Source organism: Aspergillus udagawae (genome assembly GCF_001078395.1).
Source record: "Aspergillus udagawae IFM 46973 DNA, scaffold_5, whole genome shotgun sequence".
Taxonomy (NCBI): Eukaryota; Fungi; Ascomycota; class Eurotiomycetes; order Eurotiales; family Aspergillaceae; genus Aspergillus; species Aspergillus udagawae.
The window spans coordinates 598738-621699 of record NW_025091268.1 but is presented as its reverse complement, the minus strand read 5'-3'; the positions used below and the strand labels follow the sequence as shown (position 1 = coordinate 621699).

General features: G+C 50.1%; 8 protein-coding genes across 8 annotated transcripts; 3 read left to right on the top strand and 5 right to left on the bottom strand.

The window, feature by feature from the left end:
* Positions 1 to 2189: 2189 nt before the first annotated feature.
* Aud_007029 (DUF3602 domain-containing protein) lies at positions 2190 to 2675 on the top strand (the record flags this gene model as incomplete). The annotated part of the gene is made up of 1 exon (XM_043291925.1): positions 2190 to 2675. The coding sequence occupies one exon, from the start codon at positions 2190 to 2192 to the stop codon at positions 2673 to 2675; it is 486 nt and encodes a 161-aa protein (XP_043147860.1).
* Positions 2676 to 3743: 1068 nt separating this feature from the next.
* Positions 3744 to 5009, bottom strand: Aud_007028 (actin-related protein ArpA; the record flags this gene model as incomplete). The annotated part of the gene is made up of 3 exons (XM_043291924.1): positions 3744 to 3806; positions 3871 to 4185; positions 4242 to 5009. The coding sequence occupies 3 exons, from the start codon at positions 5007 to 5009 to the stop codon at positions 3744 to 3746; spliced, it is 1146 nt and encodes a 381-aa protein (XP_043147859.1).
* A 644-nt stretch (positions 5010 to 5653) lies between these two features.
* Positions 5654 to 6378, bottom strand: alg13 (N-acetylglucosaminyldiphosphodolichol N-acetylglucosaminyltransferase catalytic subunit ALG13; the record flags this gene model as incomplete). The annotated part of the gene is made up of 3 exons (XM_043291923.1): positions 5654 to 5792; positions 5844 to 5982; positions 6054 to 6378. 3 exons carry the CDS (start codon positions 6376 to 6378, stop codon positions 5654 to 5656), a joined length of 603 nt encoding a protein of 200 aa, XP_043147858.1.
* A 329-nt stretch (positions 6379 to 6707) lies between these two features.
* On the top strand, positions 6708 to 7918 carry Aud_007026 (mitochondrial 37S ribosomal protein mS35; the record flags this gene model as incomplete). The annotated part of the gene is made up of 2 exons (XM_043291922.1): positions 6708 to 7260; positions 7320 to 7918. The coding sequence occupies 2 exons, from the start codon at positions 6708 to 6710 to the stop codon at positions 7916 to 7918; spliced, it is 1152 nt and encodes a 383-aa protein (XP_043147857.1).
* A 945-nt stretch (positions 7919 to 8863) lies between these two features.
* Positions 8864 to 10671, bottom strand: Aud_007025 (uncharacterized protein; the record flags this gene model as incomplete). Its single annotated transcript, XM_043291921.1, has 3 exons — positions 8864 to 9996; positions 10054 to 10123; positions 10180 to 10671. 3 exons carry the CDS (start codon positions 10669 to 10671, stop codon positions 8864 to 8866), a joined length of 1695 nt encoding a protein of 564 aa, XP_043147856.1.
* A 1174-nt stretch (positions 10672 to 11845) lies between these two features.
* On the bottom strand, positions 11846 to 16428 carry Aud_007024 (putative chromatin remodeling complex subunit (Chd3); the record flags this gene model as incomplete). The annotated part of the gene is made up of 3 exons (XM_043291920.1): positions 11846 to 12357; positions 12412 to 16000; positions 16069 to 16428. The coding sequence occupies 3 exons, from the start codon at positions 16426 to 16428 to the stop codon at positions 11846 to 11848; spliced, it is 4461 nt and encodes a 1486-aa protein (XP_043147855.1).
* A 451-nt stretch (positions 16429 to 16879) lies between these two features.
* On the top strand, positions 16880 to 18340 carry Aud_007023 (RNA methyltransferase; the record flags this gene model as incomplete). The annotated part of the gene is made up of 1 exon (XM_043291919.1): positions 16880 to 18340. One exon carries the CDS (start codon positions 16880 to 16882, stop codon positions 18338 to 18340), a length of 1461 nt encoding a protein of 486 aa, XP_043147854.1.
* Positions 18341 to 18778: 438 nt separating this feature from the next.
* Positions 18779 to 22409, bottom strand: Aud_007022 (putative SNF2 family helicase/ATPase; the record flags this gene model as incomplete). The annotated part of the gene is made up of 4 exons (XM_043291918.1): positions 18779 to 18892; positions 18952 to 21912; positions 21979 to 22209; positions 22290 to 22409. The coding sequence occupies 4 exons, from the start codon at positions 22407 to 22409 to the stop codon at positions 18779 to 18781; spliced, it is 3426 nt and encodes a 1141-aa protein (XP_043147853.1).
* Positions 22410 to 22962: the final 553 nt, after the last annotated feature.

Genomic DNA, 22962 nt, shown 5'->3' with positions numbered 1-22962 from the left:
ATTGGTCAGTGGCACTCGGCGAGAACCACCAGTGATTGTTTGTCTTGTCAGTGACTGTTTGTCTTGTCAAGTTGACATGACGACTGGTAAAGCAAAAGCGGAAGGCACAGTTTTGCTGGTTTGGTGTTGGCAGAAAATTTGCTACTCCTCATGGGGAAATTAATTGGGAGCAAGTGGGTTACAGAGGAGAAAAATAGGAGAGAAAAAATTTTTTTTTTTTTTTTTTTTTTTGCGTCATTTTTTGAGACCCACACCTGTCTGCAGTCCAGGCTTCTTCCAGTCTGGGGAAAGCTGTCCTCTTCGAGCCTAGTGTCTGTTCTCCTGTCGATTTGCGGTCAGGCCTGTCATAAGTCTCTACCACAGTACGGAGTATACGTATCTGAGGTGCCTAGACAGAAAGGTCCAAGTATGATCGAGGTAGTAATTATGACGGTATCAATTACAAAATGGCTCCTTCCGTGAAACTTGATGAGGATTGCCTCAGAATGCAGTAGATAGTTGGTAGAATCAAGATTTTGAAGATTCTGAGAGCCTTCATCCTTTGGCTGATCGCCCCTGACTTGATCTTGGCGCTAGACTCGAGCAAGGCTAGTCGGATCTACAAATGCCAAGCCATACAATTTGCACCCCGAGACATCAGTATTGAAGACTCCTCTCCTGGGACTCAGTGATGGAATGGATTATTGCCTTGCTATGAAAATAGTGCTATGATAGTAGATCCATCCCCAAGTGCTCATCCCTAGAAAGGGGTAGGTACAGGGAGAATATTCTGCAGCCTGCTATGGAGATTAATGAGGGCATGAAATGTCCTAAGAGATGATAGTTTCTACGACCAAAATGATGCAATCGTACATGGATTCGGTACATGCGGGGCTCTTTTATTTTGTTTCTTTTTGCTTTGTCCGCTGTCTTTACGCCTTGAGAAACAACCAACCAAAGGTCCAATAACAATAAGCCATGTTACAATTTATCTTATGCTACGTAGAATCTGTTGTAGATGGTGAGGAACCATTGTCTGAGATTCCCCATGCAGCATTGTCCAAATAAAGATGCCACGAGACTACCTTAATTAGGATTTCGCCGCATGATCCAGTCTCCAGGAACTGCAACGCAATAGCCGACAGAGAGGATCTGAAGCATCGACGGAGACCGGTGAGGAGATGGAATTGGAACGTCGTCATTTACCATGTCTAGAACCATCTGCTCTCATCGTGACCAACAGCTGGATTGCTTTGGTGGCATTTTGGGAAGGAGGCGAGTGGTCAAGCGACTCGTGACTGGCCATCCAGGAATTTCCATTACCCCCAGAAAATTAAAGAGCGTATATGATTGGCTCCTGAGGCCGTTTCTGTTACGTTTGCCACTGCCCGCTGGGACGGTGTGCTCGTCAGATGATCTCAAGGAATTTCTTAAAGCAGCAAGGACTGTTGGCTGCGAAACGGACTTTTTGCCCAATAGGAGACTGACCTGTTGACACAATTCCAGAATTGTCGCTTTCTATTGGTTGTTGCAGGAATGAGTCAGCAAATTGTTCTTGCTGCCGCTTTAGAGCCTGCCGAAGAACCGCGCGCATACTCTCGGAGGCTTACCTGATACGTCGACCATGAGAGAATTTTTCGCTGGGGAAATTTTTTTTGGTTTTGACGACAAGACTAACCGCCAACTCCACTTGGCTATCCAATATCCACAAACAGCACCGCGTGTGACCCCTCTGGGTTTGTCTGTGACTCTTGTGCCTGGCAAGGAACGCCCCAGCTGAGGCACTAATGGTGCAATTTGGTGCAATGATGGTAGACCGTGACGGCACAAGGGGGCATAACTATATAAAACCTTCCCCGCCAGAATGTTTGGGTCCCATACTATACAGTCTCCATCCAGCAAACAGAAGAAATTTCTTCCTCTTATTACCTCGCGTCCTCTAATACTCAGCGCTAACCTTCTCTCTTTCACGTCCTCAATCTATACAAACTCCTCTACTTGATATTCGAGCATCCTGTCTCTGCTTGCTTGAAGTCGCCTACAATTCCGCGTGGTCACGTCAGCTATAGACTAGACGTTGAGCTTCATCCATTAGATGGTGCTTTGTTGAGAGTTGGCTCTTGAGTCAATCGCACGATCCGCATACCATACCACGAGCTTGATTCGAGTATAATCCAGTCAAAAGGATATCTATCACCACTATCTACATTATGCCTGCGAAAATAAACTACCGCGTGATTGAACCTCACCCGTCCGTTCCTCACACCACCCGTCCGGCCCTACATACAGCTCGTGGAGGCGCTGGCAATGTCATCAGCCTGAAGAACACCAAGACTACCGATTCGCAAACAGCCACCGGCCCCGCCTCCCTGACACGCCTGGATTCAAATGTCCCAAGTACCTTCAAGTCCGGCCGCGGCGGCGCAGGGAATGTCCACAGCAGCAGCGAACGGGCAATCTTCAGCTTTGATGAGGAACTGGAACGGGAATTGCGCCGCGCCGCTCCTGTCTACCATGTGGGCCGAGGAGGTGCCGGCAACATGATCTACAGCGATAGCTGCAGTAGTGGCAGCAGCATCCTCACTCGCAAGTTCTCTTCCAGCAGCACGGCATCAGCCAGCAGCACCGGCTCTGCTCGCGAAAAGGCCCTTCGTGGCCTGGAGAAGGGCTGGGGAAAGATTAGGGGTATGGCTTAACGGGTCGTCATTCCCTCTTGCATACTGCGCTACACTGCGCATAACGACATGACGATTTATGACCAACAACAAAAAAAGTTTTTCCATTTTCGATTATTATCTTGGGGAAGTCAACTGTCACCTACATTTTTCTTAATCCATCTTCAACATCCTTCATGCAATGTGATTGCTGTGGAGCGTCCTGGACGACAATCCGCGACTACAATCTCTACTTCTACTTCAACATGACAGTATCGACCTGATACCCCCTGTTACTCTTGTCGACACATCTGAAATCTGCTTCTTTGTCTATGATTCCCCAAGGATTTTCAACATCCCCTGCGCCCATCTCCCATCACTCATCCATTCTGTTTCTTCAAGTCTATTCAGCGTGTTTGTGCCATGCCAGATTCTTGGATTGGCATCGGGGAGGCCATCTGCATCTGCATCCCTCATGTATCTTAGCGTACCACTGGCGTTGGCCACAACAATTGGAAACCAGGAAACAGATTTCTGCTATTGTGGAACTTTGCTCTACTTGTATGCTTTACAGTAACTTGTCCGTAGTCATGTCACCCTTAGACTTAGACCCGACTGAGGCACCCGTATTCGTACGACATGTAGCTCATTCCGTCTATATTTCCAATGTCTATTATGTACAACATCTGCCTTCAGACGGCTCCTGCTGATATAGGGCAAACACTACCTGAACGCACCCACCGCCCACTGAAGCGTAAAGTAAATTACTTGCTCTTTGATCAATTCGGCAGCGGGACATGGATTTCATGCATGTAGATTGAGGCGCTATCATGTGGTATGTTGCATTGTGCCCAAACATCAAGAGAAAAGAAAGGTATAGTGCGTGATGTGATCGAACGATGCATCAATGGCTCAAGAAGAGAGGGAAGAAGAAGGGTATCAAAAGCCCAAGCCTAGCCGCTACAAGTAGTGGTTTGACTCGATTCGAGCCTGCCGGACTTGGTGGCGGCTGGTCTGGAGTCTGGGGGCCAGAAGGCGGGAGATAGGAAAGTAAAGGACGAGCACGACTCGTCCCTTCATGATCACCGCATTTGTTGATGTGAGACATGTTTAGGCGAATTTTCTGTGGATGATCTCCGGGTCTTCGTGCCATTCGTCTGCGCTTACCCACATCTGATGGAGCGGTTAGTTGGGTCTGTTTTGGGGTATACTGTTGGTAAGTTTGTCTTGGACGTACCTTGCGGAATGTGCTGAGCCCGGCGAGGATACCACCGCCGATCCAGGTGGTGTATTTCCGTTCTGCCGGCGCAGAGATACGGATCTTCATGTCCTCCACGGCCAATCTCTTGATCTCTCGCATTAGCCGGTCGGGGAAGTTCTTGCACAGTGTTGAGCCCCCTGAGAGGACGATGTTGAGGTATAGGGATTTCCGGAGATCGAGATCTGTGCGGGTGATGGCGTCTTGGACGATCTGATGAACGCCGGGGTATTCCAGGCCGATGAGTTCGGGTTCGAATAGGATCTCAGGGGCTCTGTAGCGCTCTTGTCCGATCTATCCTGGTTGATTAGCTCGCCTTCCCCAGAAACTTGACCGTAGAGGGGGCTGACCTTAATCTTGTGCCCATCAGGCAATACGTAGTCGACGGCTTTCGCCTCCGACTTGTGGTAACTGTTCATCCAGTCCTTCTCTTCCCGCTTTGGATCCAACGACACGTAGCAGACCTTCTCCTTGATCATCCGCACCACCTCCTTTTCCGCACTCGTATGCAGCACATGCCCGTTCTTCCGTAGTAGCAGCTGCAACTGCTCCGTGACGTCTCGCCCCGCAACATCGATCCGCCGTATACTATTGGGAATCGCGAAACCCTCAAACACAGGCACCGCATGAGACACCCCGTCCCCTGAGTCCAGCACCACGCCCGTCGTGCGTCCGGACGCGTACAGCGACAGCACCGCCTGGATGGACGTATACAGCGCCGGCACATTGAACGTCTCGAACATGATCTGGGCGGCGACATCGCGGTTCTTGCGCGGGTTGAGCGGCGGCTCCGTCAGGAGCACGGGGTGTTCCTCCGGTAGCGTCTTCAGCTCGTTCTCGTACACGTAGTGCCAAATTTTCTCCATGTCGTCCCAGTCCGTCACGATGCCATGTTCCAGTGGGTATCGGATCTTGAGCAGCCCGCGCAATTCCTGTGCTCGTTGCCCGATAAACACGTCGCCCTCTAGACCGCCGGCCATCACCCGGGGGTGTTTTGGCCGCCCGACGAACGAGGGGAAGAAACATGAGGGAATTTCTTCTCCGGCGAAACCGGCGCGGATTGTGCCGCTGCCATTGTCGATGACAATGGGGGCGTTGTGAAGAGTTGCCTCGGCCATTTTGTGAGGAGAAGGGTTGTGCTTGGGGAGGAAGTTGGTAGGGGGAAGGCGGTGCGAATTGTGGTGACGAAGGCCCTGAGGCCTATTCTTGCTGGTTGTGACTGTAAGACCGGTAGATGTGAAAGACTATAACTGGCAGCTCGTAAAGTGAGTTTTAGTTCATCAGCGTGCACAATGGCGATGCAGGCAAAACAGATGTTTTTAGAGGGGATGTTGAATCCCGCAACTCTTCGCGTCCGCTCTCTTCCCATCAACAAGGAGCTTGGGCCAGCCGACTATCGCTACTACCCAAGTACTTCTACGACTATTTTCCGCGACACAAAACCTATCATAGAACACGACTATGGGATTCTGAAGCCTTAAAACAATATTAATACCTAAGTTCATGGACGGTCGTCCACTACTCAAAACATGCCATCGGCCTTTCTTCTATCTGACCACACAGCTCGATTGACCGACAAATCTGCCTGGAAGCACATGGACCAGGCACAAAAAGCTAGGACCAGATATCCTGAGGTCAAGCTTGGAGCAATTCCAACTGTAGGAGCACCAAGGGTGAAGGAGTAGCAGTGACGTGTCACATTTCAATATGAAAGTAGCCAAGAGGTAGCATAAATCATCATTCATAAGGGAGCTGACGGTATTCAATCCACAAATCCCATCTCATCAGACATTACTTGCTCCAGTGTCGGCTGGTTTTTCTGACCAGGGCCACGCACAGGCGGCCACCTTAACATGCGCGCTCGCAGTTGTTCAGCCTGCTGCAGTGCTTGGCAAAGATTTCTGCCAGGTAATTAGCAAACTGTAGCTCATATAGAAGAACCTGAAACTTACTGATAATGGCTAGCAACCACGTATCCTTGTTTCTGTAACTGGCGCGCTAGTTCCTCTTGATGGTTGTCCTGAAGAGAAGGATTGGGCACAACGATGAGCGGGATGCCCATCCGTAACACCTCGAGAATAGTGCCAGATCCTGACAAGCATTCCATGTCAGATATCAGAAGATGCCAGTGATGGGTAACGGCCAAGAAAGATGATCAATACCTGCGTGACTGATAACCAACCCACCACTTCGTCCTTTACTTATGTCGGCCTGAGCCAATGCAAACTCCCCTCCCAGCCCATGCTCGTGGAAGGAAAAACCACCGACATCTATTCTTTGCCAGGGCCTGCGCTCAGGTGGATACTGCTTGAGGAAATTATGATAAATCGCTGCATTTTTGCCGTATTGAACCATTAAATGTGAGTAGCCATTCCTCTCCAGGGCCGTCACAAATGAGGGATCTAGCGCAGCGCGCACAAGCTCTTCGAAAGAGGCAGTTGCGCCCACTGTCACAAAGCATACTTTGATCGGGAGCTTCGCTGACATGACTGCAAACTACGTTCCCAGGAGCTCTGTTTGACAAGGAATTTGATCGATGCTTTGACAGGGCCGCAGAAGCATTTCAGCTTCTAAGCTATATGCCCTTTGAATGAATATGCAAGTCCGTTATCGACCAACATCAAGGTCAGACAAAGGAGAATGATTGAATGGTTGTTGCAGTGCTTGCGGAGTGATGCATTGATATGATGGCAGCAGTAAATGCGCTTAACCTGATTGGGCTTAGCGTTTCCATGCGAAGTTCATCCGCAGAAAACATCTCCGACATCCAAATCCCAGGAGGAATTCGAGAACCCCCACGGCCAATCTCGCCCGCAATGGCCTTTGTCGCAAGATATCTGGGCCGTACGGCCTTCTCGGTCGCTCGGAGAGGCCCCGCTGCTATTCAATCCCGCCCATTCTCTGTCACACCCTTCAAATTCATGCCGGAAGATCCGCCAATCACCAAAGAACCTTCGCCGGAGGATGAATTGCCTGACGTGACGGAGTACTCGCCAGATCTCCTCAGCAAGGAGGAGCGGTCAATGTATGATATGCTATCCCCAGAGGAACGGGAGGCCTTTGACGCGGAGCAACGTCGGATGATTGAAGAATTCAACAACCCGCAAGTGCGAGCGGCCGCATTTGCGGAGATTGAGAAGAGTGTGAGAGACATAGAGAAGGAAGTAGGGTTGCGTTTTGAGGATGTGCCAGACAAATCCCGGGGCTTTTGGGCCGAGGAAGAAGACGATGAATTCGGTCTTGTCGAGGACGCAGACGACGATTTCCATGACGACGAAATCACGTCCATGGCGCACGCGGAGGTCGAACTGCACCGGGAGATCCGTGAATATGCTCGCATTGCAGCTTGGGATATGCCTTTATTGAGCAGTAAGTCCGACGTTTCTGAGCGACTATGGTTCAATACCAATCTGACCTTCAATCCCTAGAACTCGCCAAACCTTTCACCCTTCCTCCTGAAACTCACATCCTTCGCTTCCGCTACACCACGTATATGGGTGAACAGCATCCAGCCGAGAGCAAGGTGGTTGTCGAATTGGCCAGCAAGGATCTTGTCCCCAAATATCTCTCCGAGAAACAGCGCCAGACCTTCCTTAAACTCGTGGGAACACGCTACAACCCCGATACAGACATTGTACGCATGTCCTGCGAGAAATTCACAACTCGCGCCCAGAACAAGCGATACCTGGGTGACATTGTCAACACGCTGATCAAAGAGGCGAAGGAAGGCGATTCCTTCGTGGACATCCCGCTCGACCTCCGCCATCACAAGCCTAAGACTCAGCTGCGCTTCCCCGAATCCTGGGCCATGACGGAGCAGCGGAGGAAGCAACTCGCCGCCACACGGAGAGAGAGACTGCTCAACGAGCAAACACGGCGGGCGGTCGTGGATGGGAACGCCATCGTTGCACAGGCCTCTCTGTCACTGCCTTCCTTGAACCCTGCATTGAGCGCCAGAGCCGCTGAGGAGCGGGAGAAGGTTGCTGTCAAGGTTGGAGGCAAGGGCCAGAAGAAGAGAGTACGTTAGAACCTTGATTGCGGTGGTCGATTGGACTTGTCTGCTTCATGTATTCGATGGATGTCTTCTTTGCGTTGATTTTTGAGTTGAAAATATCAAGGGCGGGCGCACATGTCAAACGGTCGTATAGACTATCACTTACACTACTGTACAATATTCTACTTCATAAGCTTTTCCCACCTTTTATCACGGGATGTAAGTATACTACGTTTCAGCTTTATGCCTGTACTACGAAGGAGGAATCCGAGAAAAGCTTCCAACAAGTCAAATGCAATCAACCATCATATGTCATTAAGGCAATTCTCTCTCTTTTTTTTTTTTTTTTTTTTTTTTTTTGTTTTTTAGTGATTTTTATTTAAAGATATAGATACCCCTCAACCGTTGTTATAACAGACGACAGACACAGAAGGACGACAAGAGATCCGCCCAAGTTCAAAAGTCACGAGAACAATATTCCGGCGTGGCCAAAGTCGAAGCCAACTTCAACTCAAAAGCCTCGTGATGGTTTTGTTCAGAACCTCCAAACTAGCAGTTCAATCTCATATTCTTCCTCTGTTCGTAATTAAAATAATCGGTTGAAGACTCAAAGCCACCCAACGAAATTAAGAAAGAGAGAGACAACAAGGAACAGGCCAGGAATCGAAAATGTGAAGATGGGAGGATGTCCAACCGTCGACGAATGTCCACAATTGGTATCCATGCAGACGCTATCAACTTGAATACCCTCCATTCTCCATGTTGCCATCCGCCATCGAGTGGTGGGTATATTTAACCATGGGCGAGTGAGTAATATTGTACGAGCCACCCAGACCAGCTTGGCGTGTCGTCGTAGGGGGAAAGTGACTAAAAGGAGAAGAGAGCCACGGCCCGCTTGCCGTCACGCGAGGGTGAAACCGACCGCAAGAGACATTCGTTCGACAGGCGAATCGGGCAAGAATTCTCACTTATATGGGGTTACTTGGCACGTCCTCCGCCCATGCCGAAAATGTCGTCGGAGGAGACGGCGGGACGTTTGAGGACGGTAGGGTTCTTATGAGTGAACACGCCGATAGGAGGAAGGAGCGGCTTCAGACGTCCGTCGCCGTCGTTGTTTCTGGCGCGGCTGTTGAGGTAGGCAGTAGGGCTAGGCTCGGAGCACGAGAGGCACGACTCTGTCGAGGACGAGCGGCGGTGGCGGGGAGACTCGGAGGACCTGGGAGTTCCCTGCACGACGCCGGACTTGGGACCCACAAAGAAGTCATCGTCATCGTCGAAGTCTTTGATAGCTTCAGCAGCAAGGTTGTAGAGGCGGACACTCTGCTGGCGAATCTGGTTGGCATCCGAGGCATTGGTCTCCGTACCTCCACTAGGAGCGGGAGGACGGTCCTGGAACAGGCGACGAGACTTGGGTTGCACGCGTTTAGGGCGAGGCTGACTTGCGAAGACGTCAGTATCGGCAGGCACCGCGTTGGTCTTTCCAGGCACGGTGGTAGCTGCGAACATGTCATGCAGGCCACGTAAGAACTCGTCACGCTTGGCACGCTCTTTGGGATCAGAGATAATCTGTTGACCAGAATGACTCAGATCGGCTGATGTGTAATCAGGAAAAGGATCGAAGGAGAGCAGGTCAATCTTCTTATTGTTCACATTCGGAACCCGATTCTGGGATGCAGAAGCATGCACTGGGCCGCCCTGGTTGCGGATGTGTGAGCTAGAAGTCTGAAGCTGTGCACCCTGTGCTTGCTTGGAACCGTGAGAGTGAGCAGAACTTCTAGGCGAGCTGACATTGCTGAAGTTGGGGCGGCCTGGAAGCGCAAGAGGAGTCGGTTGGTGCATGGAGACAGCGCCCTTGCCCTTGTTACTTCTTTCAGTCTCGGAATGCTCAACAGTTGCACTGATTGCCAATCGAGAGCCCCTCGCAGCACCGCGGTCGGAAGCAGTGTCGTCGAGCAAGCCGGCCAGAGCACGCGACTCACGGGTCTGGTTGCCTCCGCCAGACAAAAGGCTTGGGACGTTGTACTTGTCACGGTACCAACGAGGAATGTCGCGCAGACCAAGCTTCTCGAGCATGGAGCGATCGGTGGGCATCTCATGCTTAAACAGGCAGCCTACATGATCGTTAGTCCTCACTTGTCAATCGCCTGTGGTCATGGATTGGCCCTTACCTTGCTGCTGATAGTCGCACTCCCCGTGACGGATCCAATAAGAACAGTATTCCTTCTTCTGATGACTGCCCTACGCCATAGTCAGTCTTGGCCTTGCTCCATGTCTTAGACTGACGAACGACTCACCTGTCTGGGGGTTCCGCCACTGTTTCCAGCAGCGTGACCAGCAACAGTGCCAGCATTAGGAGCAGTACCCATGCTAGCGGGCACAATCCAACCGTGGTTCGGAGGTGGAGTAGGCATCCCCCAGTTCTGACCATTGCCCTGAGGATACATAGGCTGAATAGCCAGACGCTGCTGTGGAGCAGCACTGTTTTCATCCGGCATGTATCTGGGCGCGGGGCCTTGACCTTGGTTGCCATACTCCCTCGCACGCTGGCCGGGGACATCGACTGGAAACTGGAAACGAGAGAAGGGAAGAGTACTCTCCACAACATAGAACGAGCAACGAGGGCCCACGGTACCAAGGCTGGTCATACCCTGGGTATCACCTGGAGAAAGAACGCGTGGTGCCGAACGAATATTGACATGGATAGGAAGCTCATCAACAGCAATAAGAGGAACAAGGGTACCATTAGGTCTGGCGCAGAAAAACTGAGGACGCAGAGGGGAGGACATGACGTGATAATTCGCTCTCCTGAGCTTGACTCTGACGCTCCGAATGGCCTACAACTCAGAAGGGCTGAGAGGTTATCAAAGATGTGGTCTTGAGAGATGCTTTGCAGTGGAATGTTGAGGAAAATGCTTTGCAGAGGGTGGGTGTTGAGAGAGAGAGAGAAAGAGGGAGGCGAGAAGAGGTCAGCCAGGATATTCCTCACGTCTATCGCTGAGTGAATACTCGTGAGGTATTTTGATGTTCTGTGTGCGATGTGAAGCGAGATGGACATTCACTGCTGAATAGGGCAGAGGCTGAAGCACACTACCTTCTATGTGTTGTGATCACAATATGGATGAATCTACTAAATCAATGATAGCAGCGTATATAGCGGCTCCAAGAAAAACATCTAAGGGAAGGAGAAATCAGCCGCCAGAAAAAAAAAAGAGTATATAGGCAGACGGGATGAAGCTATCCCAAAGTCTGGATACAAGACAAAAAAGACTATATCGACCAAGCTCCTAGACAAGACAGTGAACAACAATAAATGAACAAGAGGGAAGAAAAGGAGTCACTTTTCTTTAGGACTCAAGGATTCAAAAGAACAAGAAGAAAAAAGCTTCAATCTTAGTCCCTTAAAAAAAAGCATGGACTGTTTGCCTCCATCCTAGACCATATGGTGTTGGCATCGGTACAACAGCTTAACGGATGGCTGCAGTTTTTGCTCTCCCACTCGCCTTCTTTGCTTTTTCTCCCCCTTCCCTGGGTCTTCTTCTGAGAAGGACAACGGTGTTCTGGAAGGGAAAAGAAGGGTCTGATTCTTTTTGTAATTGTCTTATTTCAGCGATCTTGATTGTCTTCCTGAAATGGCGGATCCTACGAATGAGGCTGATTGTTCGGGATATAAGGCATCGCCATTTGACTACTGAGGATGTCTTCTATTGGAACTGTGGAGCCCGCCAGCTTACTTTACGAGGCTCAAGACTTGCATGATAGATTTCGAATGGACGTTCTCATGCCGATCTAAATGTGTGTAAGCTAAAGTACATCATGGTATCAAAGTCGTAGAAAAGATTCCATTCCAATTCCCATGTACGCCATTTGATGCAACCGCTCCTATGTAAGGACCCCATTCCAGTTCATTCCTATCCACATAGAGTCAAAGAGCGCAAAAACGACAAGAGAAAGCAGCACAGATTATCTTTCTGACGTTGAGAAGCTTTGTCCGGGTTGACTCGGGCTGAACGACGTTGTTCCATGGCCTGCCGGGTAACCAGTCAGATCGAAAACGGGCGACCCGATAGAACCGGTGTTGGTTGTACCAGGAACTCCATTACTGGCGTGGCTTTCTGCAGCCCTACTGGCCAAAATCCTTCGACGCTGTGCAAGGGAGCCGCGAATCCCTTGCAGGTATTTCTTGGCTTTCTCAATAAGCTCGCGATCCTCAGTGCTGTGCTTCAGAGCGTCTAACATCCTTGCCACTTGCGTCTCAGACCGAAGGTGAGGACAAGTGCGCGCTATTCCGTAATGTGCAAGCCCGCATAGACCACAGTGTTCAACACCGGCCTGCTTCAAGGGGCAAGAGCCCAGCGGATGATGCTTGGCACAGACAAAGCAGGGCGGCTGACGCGCCTCCACATTGCCGTCCATGCCAGTTGCACTGTATGCAGGGACTTCATCCTCTTCGGTGATGCGCTTGAAGGGACGGACTGTACGTGTGGTTAGTACCGAGGAACCAGGGCTCAGGCGGGAAACCGCGTTACCTTTGGGCTTCTTGACGGGCCGGCCCATCTCATCAGAGCCCATTCCAGGGTCATTGTCTGATTCCGATTCTATGGCCTCGTCCGCCTTGTATTCAACGTCATCATGGGCCTCGTGGCGAACCTTCACGGGCGACACGTCCGTCGTGTCTTTTCCGTAATCTACTGCCGCTCGCTTTCGTTTGCCGCGACCCAGCGTCTCTGCCTTTCTCCTGGCCTCTTCTGCCGCCGCTTGCTCACGCTCCTGCAAAATCTTCTCCCAAAGAGTATTACTGATTGCTAGACCTTCACCTTTATCTTCAGTGTCCTGAAGTTGGCCTTCCAGATTTTGGTTGTCATTCGCCCAAATCCTGGCGAAGCTGAATTGAGACTCCGGTGCACTTTCGTCAGGGGTCTTCGCTTGCTCTTCCTGACTACGATCAAGGAGCTTGTCAACAGATTCCGAATCGTACTGGATGTCTCCCGAGTCATCATCATCAAACAGTGCTTGGGCTCCATGACGCAATATAGATTCTAAATCCCGCCCATCATCCTCATCCGCGACCATCCGCTCAATGAGAACATGATCAAGGACCATCTTCTTCTTGCCAATCTGCATAATTTTCTCTTCGACACTTCCGCGAGTCATAAGCTGAAAGATAAGCACTTTATTCTTCTGACCGATGCGGTGAGCGCGAGAAAAAGCCTGCATGTCCTGATGAGGATTGAAGTCTGGATCCATGATGATAACAGTGTCTGCCGTGGCGAGATTAATTCCCACACCACCGGACCTGGTGGAAAGAAGAAACGCGAAATATGGCGAGTTATCAGCATTGTATTCATCAATACATTTCTGCTTCTCCAACGAAGTCATTCGTCCGTCCAGGCGGCGATGCAGCAGGCCGAGGCCGTCCAGAAAATCTTCAACGATATCTAGATTATCAAGGAACTGGCTAAAGATCAAAACTCTGTGGCCTCGCTGCTGAAGCTTAGGAAGCATAATCTCAAGTAGCTTGAGCTTTCCTGATGCCTCTACCAGGTGCTTGTGCGATGCCGCAGCATTAGCAGTGCGTTCCTCAATTGCTTCGCTGTAGACGAAAGGATGGCATAAGCATTTTCGAAGCTGCATCAGGATATTGTTCAGATTATGGCGATCTGCCTGCTTAACGCCTTCAGAGTTACTATTCCTCTGAAAAATTGCCTTTATCAGCTGCGGATTCTTCGCCAAAATAGACTTGTACAGCTTCTTCTGAACAACAGACATGGACACAGGCACAATGATTTGAGCCATGGGAGGAAGAAAGGTGAGGACTTGCGCCTTTGTTCGTCGCAGGAAGAATGGACGAATCATGTTGTGTAGTTCAGGAATGTTCTCTTTTGAAAGTGTGCCGTATTCTTCATCTAATTTTGCAGCGTCTTTGGTTGGATCACAGAACTGAAGCAGATTGAAGAGCTCCCGCGTGTTGTTCTGGAGTGGCGTACCAGTGAGGAGTAGCTTAAACGGGAATTTGAATCGCGCGAGAGATTCATATATCTGGCTCTTGTCGTTCTTCAAGCGCTGCCCTTCATCGACGACCAGACCTGCCCATGGTATCCTCATGAGGACCCGTCGAGACGCGTCATTAATCATAGTCTCGTAGGAAGTGACAACAACATGACTTCGAAGATCTGGCTCGTCCTGGGAAAACATCTCGTGCTCCTGAGCCAACTTGCGGGCGAATGCCGAACCGTAATATGTGACGACGCGAATGGAGGGAACCCATGACTTGATCTCCTTGCGCCAATTTGGACAGGTTGAGTTCGGCACAACAACAAGGAAGGGCCAGCACTTGTGGTACTGGATGAGAGTCGCGAAAAAGCCAATAACTTGAATAGTCTTTCCTAGTCCCATCTCGTCCGCAAGGATAGCATTTTGTTGCTTAAACCACATGTAGTATAGCCAATTTACCCCATCTTTCTGGTAGTCCATTAGCTGCCCCCCGGTCATTGTCTCAGGCTGAGTGTCTCTGACAATCTGAGACTTAAAATTTTGCTTCCGAATGTGAGCAAGATGTTTCCGAAGTGCATTTGGCTCCGGCATATGGATGTAATCACGTCTAACCCAGTCCTCATAGGCAGCTTTGAAATCATTCCAACGTTCAGTTTGGCTAGGATCAGGAGGGGAGTCCCACTCCGCCTCCTCATACGGCAGGCCCTTGAACTTCACGTACGCCCTGGTCACCGTGTGAATCCTCTCAAGGTCTGCCTCAAGGCTTCGATCTTCCACTTCTTCAGAATAATACACTTGGAAGACAATGTCAACGCGCAGGAAGTCCTCAGGGACCGCTTCCTCTATCGTCATTTGGGGCCGCAGATTCTTCTCTGACCTGAAGAAAGCCCTTCGCATAGCAGGACTAACAATACCCCAGACCCAGCTGCCGGGCATCCATGACGTATGGTGGTAGGAGTGCCCCTTCCATTTAATGAGATATTCCTTATCCACTTCCTTCACCGCGTCCGCAGTGTACCCAGCGAGTCCGGTGTCTGCTGGACGCCATGCAACTAAAGCACCAATCTCCCCGGGAACTGATGAGCAATCAAGGCACTTCCAGGTATAGGAGTATTCCTCAAAGCGGGCCGTTGGAGGATCATCGGTCGTGTCGGAAATTGGGGGTAGGTGTTCAAAGTGAAAGGCTCTGTGGCAAGCTGTACATCGGAATAGCACATTCTCCACATTGTTGACAGTAGTCATGTCCACAGGGGTAATCGGGTCTTTCCCACCATTGTCCTGGCGAATCCGCTGTTCTTGCTTCGGTGTCAAGCGCTCCCGGAGAGGCTTCGACATCTTGCCTTGATCGTTACATTTCATACAACAGCCTTGATGGGGCGATATGGAGTCCTTTGCATTGGAGACTCCTATGCAGCGACGGCATTGGAGAACAAACTGTTCATCAGCCACTTTAGTGACCAGATGATCACGATTCGATCTGGGGCCTAAGCAGGCTTGGTGATAGGCACTAGTACAACCCTGACAGAAAACAAGAGGGCCTCTAGTGCTATCATCGCCTTCGATTCCACAAAGCTCGCAGATGCCATGATGGCGAAGGCGGAACGCATCGTCTGGAGGAATCCTTTGAAAAATCTCCTTGGCTCCAACAAATCTCTTTTCTCTGGAAGAGTCTTCCTTCTCAGAGATATCATCTTCCATCCTTTCACGCAGATTCCGCCGCAAGGTCTTCCGCATACGAGTTGAGAAGCGTTCGCCTCTAGGTTCAGCGTACTCGCTCTCTGAACTTGACTGCCTTGATCGTCCTGACACGCGGTTGCGGACACCTCTCCTGAGGCGGCGAATTCTTGGGGTGATAGCAGAGGAAGAGATAATGTCGTCACTTGAAGCAGTACCCCTCACAGACTCATCCTCATAACTGCTGACCGGACCAAAGAAATCCGTGAAGCTAGCGTTCTTTGCGTGTCGAGATCGCCGACTCTTGGTTTTAGATTCAACATCCTCCTTGTCCAAGGAGTGAAGCGTTATGTGAGAAGTTGTGGGAGATGGCGAGCGGTAATCAGTGTTCTGGAAATGGCGCAGGGCCTCGGGACCGTTGTCTAGTGTCTGAAGGTGAGAGAAAGTGACCTATAGATATAGGCGGAAATTGAATGATCAGCTCAAGCATAGTGAGAGATATGTCAGGCGAGTCTCACTATGTCCGATTCACCACTTCGTAACCGCACGCGGTACGAGGGCTCATCTATAGGATGTGATATTTTGCTGATCACATAGCGGACCGCAAAATGACCAGGAAGAAATTCATACTCTTCTGGGTTGGCGATGGGAGGTATTTCGACTGCAGCAAGTCGCATTTCACGAGGCGTCGGATCTGGCGAGAGGGGTTGCTGCTGTTGAGACACTTGCTGATGTGTTGGTTGAAGCGTAGATTGAGGTCTTCCCCATTGAGTGTGCGTCGTATGCGAACCATTGCTTTTAGCTAGCAAATCCGCGACAAGATCCTCGTTGTCATCGTCTCCATGGGAAGGAAACGCTGTTCCGTGATATAGCTCCATTATATTCTATAGGGGATGCTCCACAACACACGAAGTACTCAGCGACGAGTAAAGTAAAGAGTAGGGAAAAGAACTAATTAGACACGAAAAGAAGTGAACAACCACAAAATACAAAGGGAAATGGGAAAGGGCTATGCAAGGTCAGTGACATATTTGACCGCAGATTATCTCTTTGACATACTTAAAAGCGTAATATTACGACGCCCTCATCAATCAATTGGTGTTCATCACTGACGCGTCGAAAGACAACGCGAAATTGTTCCGGAACAATGATGATGCGCTTATCTTATCAGTTTCTGATTGCTGGGAAGAAAAAAAGAGTGATTCATGACAGGAAGACAGCACCACGATTTCTGAACACAGTTTCTCATTTTCTTCATCACTGACTATGTGCTACTAAATATTCGTCATCGAAAGGCACTTCATTGCCTGACTCTATCTTGCACTTGAAATGTTTTTGAATGCACGCCTGAGAGCCCTCGGGACCTGCTTACAGCCATCGAGAGCTCCTTCAATCCCACTCCGTTCCATTCGCAATGCCTCCTTGAATTCGGCCATTGGTCGCGGCATCCGCAAGACTCAGTACGTGGAGGGAAGAAACCAAACGCAGAAAACCTCCAAAGGTAACTCAGACCAAAGCCGTCTTGGGAGGCATGTTGGCCGATCCGAGAGTCGCAAAGACGTCGGCATAAAAGCTTTTGACGAGGACGAGTTTATTAAGACAGGTAGATTTCGTGGGCTCAAATCGAAACAAGATGCAAGTTTACCGGAGCCGAAGCGACCTAGAATACAAGCCGACGAAAGGGCCAAGACCATCAAAGAACACAGGAAGGAGAGGGATCTTCAAGAACGATCCAGGCTGAACAGGGGCGAGAAACGTTTCGCAGAAGGGAAACCCGAGCAGAAGAAGAAACACGTGTTGGTTCCTGATTCTGTTCCATACACGACTCCTGCGTCTGAATTTATCTATGGAACCAGTGCCGTGGAGGCGGCGCTGCGCAGCGGCAGACGCCAGCTGTACAAGTTGTACATATATCAGGGAGACAACGAGGAGCTTGGTCCCACACGGTCTATGCTACGCAAACTCGCCCTCTCCAAAAACATCAAGGTGAAAATGGCATATGCAGGATGGGACCGGCTGTTCGATCAGATGAGCTCTGGCAGACCCCACAACGGCTGTATACTTGACGCATCCCCTCTACCACAACTGCCCGTGAAGAGTCTCTGCGCCGCTCCGACCTTGGGCGCGGATGAGTTCCGTGTGGTCCTAGCACCCCAGTCAAAGGAGGAAGCAGCAGTGAACAGCACGAACAACCGCATTCCCGTCCGCCACCTTCCAGGTAAAAACAGATACCCAGTCGTCCTTCTCCTTGACGGGATCACCGATACTGGCAATCTTGGCGGCATCATCCGCTCTGCATATTATCTGGGAATTGACGCCATTGTCTTCGCTGGCCGAAACTGTGCGCCTCTCTCCCCAGTAACGATCAAAGCATCCGCCGGAGCCGCGGAAAACATGCCTCTCATTAAAGTCAGCAACGAGGTGGACTTCATCCAGCAGTCCAAAGCCAACGGATGGCGATTCTTCGCAGCCGATGCGCCGATGCCAGGCTCTAGTTTTTCTGACACATCCGGCGACATCGACCTGACCAGGAACACACTCACGCAAGCACCTAGCGTCATCATGTTGGGCAGTGAAGGGTTTGGGTTGAGTGCCCATATCAAGTCCCACGCAGATTCGACTGTCAGCATTCCCGGGGCAAGAAACGTCACCGAGTGGGGATATGAGAAGGATCCCGCCAGAGTTGACAGCCTCAACGTAAGTGTTGCTGCGGCGATTCTGATGGAACAGTTTCTACGAATCCCGATCTTGATCACTGAGGCGGTGGCAAAGAAGACAGTGATTAAATGATCAGGGGATAGTTCTGAATTAGAGCCATTATCTGTATATAGCTTGTACAATACCCTTAGCGTATTAATATCTTTATTCTCCAAGTGCAGTCAGTCATGTGGGACAACTCAATGATATGATGCCATGAAAAGTAGGCCAACTACCGTGGTACGACTGAGGAGCCTTGTCGAAAAACTACTACATCTGACGTCTTTTCTATATCGAGTAATGATCCGAAAAGGTACTTGTTGTACAATTCACATTTCGCGAATGAAAGGAGGAAAAATGAAAGTAGGAAATTTCATGAACCACGACTCGTCGATGACATCTATTGCCAACGCCATACCGAACACTCGAAAAGATACCAACCCATTCCATGGCCAAATAATTTTCAATATAAGGTACAGGATAGTCATAAAGATTTTGTTGATTGGAGCGAGAACGGAGGAAAAGACTGAATTACTTTTTCTTGCTCTTGGACTTGGATGCAGTAGTCGATGAAACACTGGCTGCTCGAGAGGTCGAGGCGGAATTTGCTTTGCTGCCACTTTTGACGGCCTTGACCTGTTTGTTCTGCATACCGTGTTAGTTGCCATTCACATGCGTCTTGGTGGGGGAAGCAGTCAACTTACCACTGCGCCGTTTTTGCTCTTCTTCTTGGCTGGTGCGCCAACTTCCTCGTTCTCTTCATCCTCTTCTTCACGATCACGTCCCCGGCCCTTGCCGGCCTCGCCATTCACTCCAACTTCAAACTCTTTAGCGACTGTGTTCAATAGTGTAGTGCAGCGACGGCCGATCTCGACCGGTGTCCGGCTGAGAAAGAACCAATCAAAACGGAAAAGGGGAGACTCGCGAATCTCATCGCGAATCTTCTCGTAAAGACCCTCGCCATCAACTCCGTACTTGTCCAGCATCACAAGAAGGAATCTGTCTTCTTCTTCTGTGTAAACCTTCTTGTTGGTGGTCGACACTGTGTAGTTGATCTTGAGCTGTTGCAGAGGAACGCGGTACATTTCCATTTTTTTCCGAAGCATCTTGCGTTGATGGCTCATTTTCCGGAGCTTCTCTTCACCCTGCTCGATAATACGGATATACTTGGGGTAGTCTTGAATTTCGGTGTATCGCTTCCAGAAGACTTTAGCGTACTCTTCCACTTCGGCTGCATCTTTGCTGTCCACTTCGGTAGCGATCCCTTCATAATCAGTACGGCCGAACTTGGCAGACCCGTTGATGAACTGCTGAAAGTCTCGGCGATTCCACGTCGCGAAACCCTCTTCGGACATCCGGGCCTTTTCCGCCTGTTCCTCCTCAGTCAACGGAACAGCATTGTCAATTTCTTGCTGCTCCAGGTCACGCTCAGCTTCTCGCTCACTGAGCTCCTCTTCAGGGCCCTCAGGAAGCTGTGCCTTGTACCCAATTTCTTTGTGGAAATAAGCTGTTTCCTTCTCTTGAAGTTCTTGGAGACCCGGGGGAAAGAATTGCCAATCGTGGATGGATATCTGCTTTGGCGCACGTGGAACCTTCGGCTTTGTTTCTGCCGTCCTTCCGCCGGTGGCCAGCGCCTGACGGTAGTATTTGTCGATGGAGTAAAACTGTTCCTTTCGCTCGCGCTTTGCTGGGTTGATCCAGTTGATACCGATATCTTTCTTTTTCTCTGTGAAATCCTGCCCGTTCCATTCGTAAGCGCTCTCAGAGCTAAATTTCTGCAGATCGTCGATGCCCAACTTCTCGTACTTCTTGTTGAGTTCAGCAGTTCGCTCCTCACCCTTGCGCAAGATTGCATCGATATCATCATCGGACAACTGCTTGTCATTAACTAATGTGCCAGTAGCACCTTTTGTGTTGAAAACGTTTGCGGCTCCGTGCTGGATCATGCCAAGCAGCTCATCCTTCGAGGCTGCGTTCTTGACTTGTTGCTGAGCACGGCCTTGTTGAATGACAAGCTGATCTAAGCGCAGTTTCTGCGCTGCTCGCTCCAGAACCTTCTCCTCTATAGCATTTTCTGTAACGAATCTAAAGACCACCACTTGCTTGGTCTGACCGATACGATGGGCACGGTCCATCGCTTGCAGATCAGCCTGAGGATTCCAATCACTATCGTAAAGAACGACAATGTCCGCAGTCGTCAGGTTGATACCCAGCCCTCCTGCTCTTGTTGTAAGAAGGAAGATGAATTTATCTGAACCCGGCTTATTGTACTCGTCAATGGCGGCGATTCGATCTTCATGCGCCGTTGTACCATCTATCCGGCAGTATTTGTAGTCTCTAAAAACACAATAGTCTTCCAGAATATCGAGCACACGACTCATCTGTGAGAATATGAGAACTCGACTTCCTTGCTTCTGCATGCGTGCAAGTAGCTTGTCCAGAATGACCATTTTGCCGGAATTAAAGACGAGATGCTCGTCAGTCGTATAAGGAGGACCGGGTTCGGCGCCCTCAAAAAGATACGGATGGTTGCAACATTTGCGCAATTGCATGACGATATTTAACAAACGCGTTTTTGATTCGCGTTTCCCAGCAGCGCCGTTGACCGCATCGATATCTTTCTCAAGAATCTTCTGATACCACTTGACCTGCATTTCCGACATAGGCACATAGAGATTGACTTCTTTCTTTGGCAGCAAGCTTTTTTCAACGTCACTCTTCACACGACGGAGAAGGAAGGGCCGCAAAACGCGGTGTAGCTGCTGTACAACGGTATCTTGGTCGGCATCTTGACTGGAGAACCATTGATCGAAAGCTTCCGAGTCGCCGAACACATCCGGCAATAGGAAGTTCAATAGAGCCCAGAGTTCATGCAAATTGTTCTGCAGGGGTGTACCGGTGATCAACAAACGATTGCGCGAATTGAAAACACGAATGATCTGGGCTAGTGACGATTCCTCATTCTTGATCCGATGCGCCTCGTCGATGATGATATACTCCCAAGCGAACTTCTTAAGGTGCGCCTTCTCTCTGAGAACCATCTCGTAGCTGGTGATGCAAACATCGAAATCTTCGTCAAGAAGTCGCTCATTGATGAGCTTATGACGAGCCTCCTTGTCGCCCTGGAGCACCAGGACATTGACTTCTGGCGTCCATCTGTGAAATTCACGCTTCCAGTTATCAAGGGTGGACTTGGGGACCGCGACAAGATGAGGTCCAGTGATATCGCAGACATGTCGCAAGTACCCCAGGAAGGAAATAGTCTGTAATGTCTTACCCAGACCCATTTCATCAGCCAGGATACCAGAAATGCCGTTCTCGTGTAGGGAGACCAGCCAATTCAGTCCTGCAACCTGGTAATCGCGCATCTCGCCCTGAATAAAGGGGGGGGATTCCCGGAAGACCGTAGCAGTTCCGGCACCAGTTTTTTCGTCTTTTAGCAGCTCGGCATCTTCCTCTTGTTCGGTTCGGCGACGTCTATCATTTCCTGCGCCCCCTGTGCGTGAAGATCCCTTCTTCTTAGCCCTGGCGTCCTCTTCAGCGTTCTGTCGGTCAATCTCTGCCATGATCTCCTTGATTCGGGGGTTGGGGTTGGTTTCGATGAAGTGGCGGAACAAATCGGTGAGGCCAAGAAGATAACGAAATCTTCGGATAGAGTCGTCTTCCTATGACGGCGCAGAGCCAAATGTAAATGCCTGTACCAACACAGTGAGGCTGCACACAAAACCCACCTTTGACTCGTCCAATCGCCCATGCTTCTTGCCGAACATGCTCTTCCTCATTTGGAAAGCCTCAGATCTCCTTCTCCGGCCATCAATGGGAGCGGCATCGCCAGCAACACTGCTTGCCGTTGTGTTAGGGTTCGTGTCGGAGTCCTGATTTCCTGCCATTAGAGAGTCGGAATTGCCGATATCAATGGGGTTAGGCGCAGTTACCGTGTAGTCTGGCGTATCTTGATAGCCCTGTAGAGCGAGAACGATTAGTATCATCTGATAGATGAAAGTCAAGTGCCAAAGGCACAGCAAGCTCGAATCAGACTTACCGTCATTGGCGCGTCTACATTATCAACGGGTACTGACGTGACAGCGTCTTCATTTGCATCCGTCATTGGAGTGTCTGCCTGTGAAGGTGTATCGGAGTTGAGGACTTGTGAAGGAGCCATTTTCGTTCTCCGCGCACTGAGCGCAAGTGTTCCTTATGACGCGAAACACGTCGAGAGTGCTTCGAAAGAACGACAAAAGACCGAAGAAGAACTTGAAAAGATGGAGCCGATATTAGCTGGGCTGTCCTGTAACTTTGTATGATGGTTATGGCGGCCGAATCCTTAAGCCTCAAGGTTAAGGACAGGAGAGGAAGTTGGACACTGAGGAACGATAGAATGTCGCCAGTCGCGCTGGGATGGCAAATGGACTTGCATTTCATCTGAGCAGCAAGGCGACAAGACGCGCCTATTGGTTGAAGCGCGCAGCGGCTGCTGACTAAGCGCCGAGTCCTCCTGCCGCGGATTAGGAGTTTCCCCGCGGTGGATCACGTTACCGGGACAAAGCAAAGAAAAGAAAGATCACCTGCACAAGAGCATCGTTTACAGTCCATCAATCACCAGCTGGCATCCGCGCTTCTACGTCGCCTTTCTTTCTCCTTTTCCTTTTCTTTTCTCTATCTGCATCCTTGTCAGTCATTGGTTTCAGTGCCTGACATACTCCTTTTTACCCTTT